The sequence below is a fragment of the Nasonia vitripennis genome (assembly GCF_009193385.2).
Source record: "Nasonia vitripennis strain AsymCx chromosome 4 unlocalized genomic scaffold, Nvit_psr_1.1 chr4_random0009, whole genome shotgun sequence".
Classification (NCBI taxonomy): domain Eukaryota; kingdom Metazoa; phylum Arthropoda; class Insecta; order Hymenoptera; family Pteromalidae; genus Nasonia; species Nasonia vitripennis.
The window spans coordinates 1,828,503-1,835,799 of NW_022279645.1; the positions used below are offsets into that span (position 1 = coordinate 1,828,503).

Genomic DNA, 7,297 nt, shown 5'->3' on the forward strand with positions numbered 1-7,297 from the left:
CTTCTTCTCAAACGTACTCTTACTAGCGCTGCTTGAAGATTGGATGGATGCTGTTTTTATAGGAGTTACGGCCTTGCGCTGTGTACCGCACGTTGACGGAATGGGGTGCAGTGTCTCCTCCTCCTTTTCTTGTTGCAGGATGCAGTTAGAAATGAGTTCCAAATTCAGCATGGAGACACGCAGATTGCAAATAGCAGCCTCTATCATGCGCTTGGATCCGGTGTCGCCAAGGGTTAGATTCTCCATTAATGTTGCTTGAGTTTCGAGAGAGTCGATAATTTCACGTATATGCTGTATTCTCTCCACGTTGGCTAGGAACGTTCGAGCGATGTGTTGCGCGTGACGGTTCGAGGAGTACTGATTTTTCTGAGGTTCATTGTTTATGAATTCGGGCAGCGTGTGGTGTGTTTTCTTTATTTTTTTTTAAATTTTTTTATGTTGAGGACTCGAGTTGTCGAAGAGCTTTCTGATTCTGGGTATAGTTGACATCCGACGCCCGTAATGGGATCGTCATAGGCGCACTTATCGCCCATGGAATTTGAGGGCCGTAAGTGGCTGCATTCTCTCTTGGCTATTTATTCTGGTTAAGTCGAGTTGTATAGCATGGATGTTTGTTACGTTTTCCGGTGTGGCTGAAACTGTCAATAATTTTAGAATTCGGGACCCCCCGGGATTGCTCATTTCCAAACTATGATTATGAATAGTGCAATGCTCGCTAGCGTATAGCCCGAGATTTGAACTGTGTTTTTGAACGTTTTGAAGTTGCTATTGGCTTTGTGAAATTCCGATAGGGATTTGGCTTTTTGTATGATGTCATGAAAACTCGAGCCTGTGCTGAGTGTATCTGTATGAATTTTGTGTAAGTTCTTTGCTTTGAGAGCTATCTCGCTCTCGATTATTTCGTTTAAATAAGACGAAAATGTTCAGATTGCGGTGTATTGTTAAGCATAGTGTAAATGTCAATTGTTATATTAGGATAAAATATTTCATTTGTTTGCAAGTTATAAGTTCTAGATGCAGTAAACCTTGCGTTGTTAGTATGAGCTGTGCAGCCTGCGTTTAGACGTAGGATGCCGGTACCGTTTAACTCGTGTGTTGAGTGTACCGATCTTTGGCATTGTATAAATAAGTTTTCGGAGTTGATAGTTGAAAATAGCAAGGTGTTTTGTTCATGAAGTTTTAGCCAGTATGTGTCGTGTAATTGGATTAATTTTATGTTGCAATTTTATTTCACAGGCCGCATTTTTTCTAATTTCACGAACCGATTCGGTGTTTTTGCAAATTATAAGGTTATTGAATTTTTTGCATTTTTTAAGATTTTCAGCTCTTATGGGAATATAGTTATGTTTGTTTAAGCTTATGGCGAAAATTTGGGTTTCGGGCCAGATGTATGCGAATGTGTTCGATAAATTTTCCAGATTTTGTTTAATTGGAACTGGGGAGGCTTTATATAAAAGGTATTCTTGCAAATCAAGAAGCGGTATCGATTGGTGATAGATTAATTGATAGTTTGAGTAAATTATTGATAGGTCCGAAATTTTCATTAATTGAATTATTGTGTCAATTTTGTCGCTGCTCGGAAAAATCGCGTCCGGGACAGTTTCTCTTACTAACTCGGCTGATTTGTAGATGAGATCCGGAGTTAAGAAACGCGGGTGTATTGCGCCCTGCGAGGCGAATAATATCGCGTCTGTAATAATTTCTGTGTCAAGTTTGTATTGCGTCACTGTTTGGCCCAGAATTTGCGATTTAGAAATGTTCGAAACTACACCAGTTACTTTATTTATTTTATCATTTATCTCCTGAAATTCTGTTTCAACCGGTTCTGTTTGCTGTGCTAACAGCTTTGCTGTCTTATATGTGTCGTTGGATGACGTTTCAATTAAATTTTCCATATCTTTTTGAGCTTCTTCATCCATTGTGCCGAACAAAAATCTGCTGACTTGGCCGATAAATGGCAGGACGGACCTGCGTTGTATCGACGCTTTTGATAAGTCAAGGCCAACCAGCAGTTCTACAACTTTTTCGGACTGCAAATTTGTCTCTTGGATTTGTCCAATATAGCTTTTAATTAGTTGATTATGCGGACAGACTTATGAATTTTTGTCGCACAGAGATTGTATGGTCTTGCATTGTTTTAGTAGCCGATTGCCTGTTTCGAAGTAGGATTCTAAATTCACCTTTTGAATAATCTTCCAATCTATATTAGACGACCACATATAGGCTATTTTTTCTGATAGCAATCCAGGATTATTTTGTAGTATTAGCACGTTTGGCTGTATATATCCTATCTTATCTGCTTCTGCGTGTATCCTAATTCTGCAAATTGAAAACAGAATTGAGTACGCGAGCGAGACTATAGATGAGTGTAAATTTACTAATCTTATTCTATTCTAGTATTGATAAAAACGAGCGGTTAGAGTGAGAGTTTTCCCGAATGTGCGGCGAGAAGGTAAAGAAGGATTAGTCGTTTTATGAGTTTATTGATATGGGGATTTAATAGTTTATGTTCTTTTAAACGAATATGCTTTGTGCATACACGAATTTCGTTACTCATTCCTCGCGTGGGTAAAAGTAAAAATATAATAATAATAATAATAATAATAGTTGTTTATTTATTTGCTTAATGAAGTATAAGTTTATGAGTTCGTTTACTGAAGAAGTTTCAGAAGTAATTTTTTTTATTCGTATGTCAAATTAAATAAGCTTTGCAGCATTGGTTCGTTGAATATTTTTACGCTGAATTGCGTATGTTGTATTTGTCCTGAGTAGTTTTAGTGATATAATGTGCTACTAGTAACACACAATTGTAACTTCGATACATTTTCTGCGTATAAGTTATGTAAGGTAGGTTTCAACATTGAGAACAAGAATTGCATAGCAAGGCTAGATTGCGTATGCGCGGTTAGTTTAAGGAGTGTTAAGGTTTATTTGAGGGTATTCCATGACCCACGATAGTGGATATGATGTAGTTATTTAAAGAAATTTTTCTCACTACAAGTCGAGGCGATAATGATCGTGTTGTGTGTACAATTAATCGAATGTTTCGCAGTTGAACAGTAATCAATGAGGATGATTGTATAGATAATATATTTCATCAACATATGAATTAAACATGCTACTAGATCATTGCAGAGGTTGAGGACATGGGATTGTCTTTGCATTAATTAATTAACAAAAAAGGGGATGGTTGGTTAAAGGTTCTTTTGTGGCAAGTTTGATTACTTGCTCATAGCACACCAATGTGGCTTTGATACATTTAATTGCATCAGTTCTGTGAGTGAGGTTTTAATAATGAAAAGTGAAAAGAAAAGACAAAAGAAAAATCATAACTTTACACATAAGTCTAAATTCGTTTAGAGTAAAGTATAAAAGAATACACGTAATAACAAAAAGAAAATCAGATTTGCGCGCTTATGTAAAATATTGTATAGTGCGATTATATAATATAGTAGGTGAGGCTATAATATCATTATAATGAAGGACAAAGTATATTTGTATTTACTTATCTATATATGATGTAAGAAAATTACCTAAGTGTTAAGCTGTCTAAATGAAAGAGGATATTTTACAATTTCTGAGGTAAAGCTTGTTTTAGTCAGGTTAGAATGTGACTGGTTCGCGCGCTGCGTTAAGCATGAGATACTCGCCATGCGCGTATTCTTGCCGCGATAAGCGCATAATACAGCAACGTATGCTATTCGTTTATTTCGACGAAAACATTTCCAAATGTATCTTAATTTCTATTGTAGGAATTCGGGTGAGTGTCAGAGCATATAAAACAGGGGAAATATTTTACAATTTCTTAGGCAAATTATGTCTTGGTCAAGTTAGAATGTAGAAAGTTCACGCGCCATGTTACACATACTGTATGAGAGACTCGACGCGCGTATATTCATGCCGCGATGAGCGCATAATATAACGACGTGCACTACTCGTCCATCTGGAGGAAAATGCTTTGAATGATACCTTGGTTTTTATTGTAGAAGTTCGGATAAATACTAGGGTATTTTAAACAATAAGGATATCCTACTATTTTTAATGCTAGATATGCCTTATCTAAGTTAGAATGCAAAATCTTGTGTGCTGCAGTCAGTATAACGCGTGAAGGCCGCTTGATGCGCATGTAAAAATTCAAGCAGATGTCAGGCTAACTGACAATGAGACAAGATAGATCTTTCGTGCTTTTTAGCGCGGAACATGCATTAGCTAAGTTCGAATACAAAATTCTACGCGCCGCGTTTAACACATCGCACTTGGGAGGTTCGGTGCGCGCATACTCATGCCACGATGAGCGTTTAGTATGGTGGTGCATATTGTAAGATTATTGTTACGAAATTTTGATGAGAATTGTTTTTATTTATATCTTTGTTTTTGCCGTAGAAATTCAAGAAAATATCAGGCTATCTAAAACTAGAGAAGTGTATTAAAATTTCTGACGTAAAATATGCTCCAGCTAAGTTATAATGGAAAAATTTTCGCGCCGCGCTTAACGTATTGCATGAGAGGTTTGAGGCGCGTGCGTTCGCGCTGCAATAAGCACATGATGTAATTGTACGTATTATACAAATTACATTATACAAACATCTGTTATTATAAAAATTATATAAGAACTACCCTTGTTTGCGTCTTTATTTCTTTCGTAGATATTTAGACTAATATCGGGCTATTTAAAAAAAGGAAACTTTTCATGATTTTGAATACTAAATACATTTTATCAAAATTAGATTGTAATTTATTAAATGTGGCGTACAACATGAATCAAGTGAAAGCGTTTAAAACACATGTATATTTGAGCTGCAGAATGTTGCACATACGCATGTTTAACTATAAATCTTCTTTGAAACATATACAAAACTGTTCCTAAGAGAATAAAGTCTTAATCCTCTGCATTAGCTGAAATTGTATTGCTTGTATATAGATTGTATCTGGTGCGTGATGAAATGTGAAATTAAATTTTCGATTCTTTCTAAAATGTATTGGCATGGTCGTCACTGGCCTGAATGATTGTCGCTGTTCTATCAGCTTGTCGGAATGCATGTTTACACGTGTTCCTGTCTCGAGCGGCGTTGCCAAGCAGGTCTTGAGTGAGCGCAGGGCTTGTGTATGGGGGAGCGGGGAGAGTGGTAAGCTGCGCTCGGTACAACGGCTCTCCTTTGTGCCGTTTATGAATGAGATGACCGCGCGGGTGGGGAGAACAAGGACATCTTGGCAGTTAAGACGCTGCGTCTTTGATTGCGCGCATAATTCTCTTGACCCTTGAAACGTGCAGTAGTGTTCCCAGATTTTAACCATGTGCTCCGTGCCGACTCCAATAACTGCGCGATGTCGTTGGCAAAGTGGGCGACGGCTTCTTTGACAGGCTATGAAGTCTACGCAAGGGAGATGTTGTTTATGAGCCTGGTTCGTACGTGTTTTGGGGTGATAGTCCACGAGCGTCTGATAGATTGGCTGCAATGCCGATTCTGTGATGCGGTAAGTGATAATTTTATGTTCGTCTGCTTCCTTGTCTGTATGTGTGGATTATCTGCTTGTATGGACGAGATCGTGTTGGTACGTTTTGCGTGTGTAATACTGCGTATGAGCGTATGTAAAATTGCTGATTTGTAAGTGTTTTTAATTTGCTATAAATGTATGTGCAACGTGAGATGCGAGTGTTTTTGTGTGAATTAATGTAAAAGTTAGCCTCGGTGTATGTTGACTGTGCGGTTTGTGTCATGTGTGATTGTGTGAATGTGAATGCGTATTTCTATGCGTTGGTTTAAATAGGTGCTATTGAGTGTAATCGTGAATATATGACATTGACTGTGTGTATGAATAAAGGTGGCGTGTTGATGTAAATAGTAAGTGAGTATAAATGCTTGAAAGATGGTTGCGCTTATGTCTTCTCTTCTTATTAATTAAATATATAGCGTGTAAGTGTGTATGAATGTATGTGCATTCGTGTAAGCTGACATGGATGTTTGTTTATGAAAAAGTGTAGAAGCATGTTTTACTGTGCGTATGAGTGATGAGTGTGTGTGAATTAATGAGGTGTGTGTGCGTTTCCACGTAAGTTTGTGTGAATACAAGAGTGATTGTGGGTATGTATTCTTGGTAGTGAGCGTTGGTTAGTGATTGAAGGTATAGTGTGTGTTGTGTTTGTTTAAGATGTGAGTGAGCGTGAATGCTTGATGCGTAAATGCGTTAATGCGTGTCAATTTTGAATGTGTGTATATTAAAATATGCGTATTTATTTGTATATTGTATTAATTCTTTTTATTTCTTATTTTACAGGACCTTGTGTTTCACGTGGGGACGAAGGTGCAGAATTACGCTGATTTTGGGAATTGGAAGGCGGACGGTGGCCGTTACCTTTTGGGGGAGCGCGGTGAGACTCGCTTTCCTGTTATATGCCCGAATGATGGATATGTAAGTACATATTTTGTGTTACCACATTTTATTTATTTATTTTTTTTGCTAAAATGTATTGTCATAAAATTTTATTTTATATTGTTGCAGCTCGGGACACGCGTAGTGATGTAGCCCGCAATAGAGAGGGCAGATTATGAGGAATTTGATCCGGAGTTTTTCGGTGATGTGCTTACCACTGGACGCGAAATCGTGGAATACAAAGGGAAGCGCGTCAAGATATTGAAATATAGGTGTCCATGGAGAAAGGTTAGTACTTGATACGTTTGATTTAACCCTCTTTATCCTAAAACGTTCTATTGCATGAAGCCTATAATTTGTTTGTTTGTTGCAGCCATATTCAGTGATTGTTTATACTGGGTCACGACGTCCAACCTATCTGCCCTCCAGCGTGAAGCACCTAGGTACGGAGGAGAGGCCCAGCATAATATCCCTGCGGTGCGACGTGCATGAAGGGAGCACGTCGTACCAGAGGATGCTATAATGCCGGTATCATGGCAACTTCATGCTATTTGAAGTTGTAACAAGCGCTACAGATTGAATTAAATTCTGTAAAAATTTTTTTTATTTTTATTAATAATATAATATAATGCACTCTTATAATAATAAGATTTTACGTTCTTATTTGCGAATACCTTTCCATTTCCTATATTCCTATATGTTTAAAAATAAAAAAAACTGTTGATTTCTTTTGTTGTATGTAGCTTTCTTTAAAACTATCATTTAATATCAGAATGGTTTCAGAATGAATTCTATATAATCAATTTTGAAAAAAAACCCGGCAATAATTTCAACATAGAGGAAATGTATATTTTCGTGAAATTAAATGTTTATTACATATTTCGAGCCTTTGCTGAAGTTTAACTGAGCATTTAATGAATGGTTG

General features: G+C 37.2%; 1 protein-coding gene across 1 annotated transcript; it reads left to right on the forward strand.

Moving 5' to 3' along the window:
- The first annotated feature begins 4,947 nt into the window (after window positions 1-4,947).
- On the forward strand, window positions 4,948-7,000 carry LOC103316161. Its single transcript, XM_031930121.1, has 4 exons — window positions 4,948-5,475; window positions 6,277-6,411; window positions 6,502-6,660; window positions 6,746-7,000. The coding sequence occupies exons 1-3, from the start codon at window positions 5,326-5,328 to the stop codon at window positions 6,523-6,525; spliced, it is 309 nt and encodes a 102-aa protein (XP_031785981.1). The 5' UTR covers window positions 4,948-5,325; the 3' UTR covers window positions 6,526-6,660; window positions 6,746-7,000.
- Window positions 7,001-7,297: the final 297 nt, after the last annotated feature.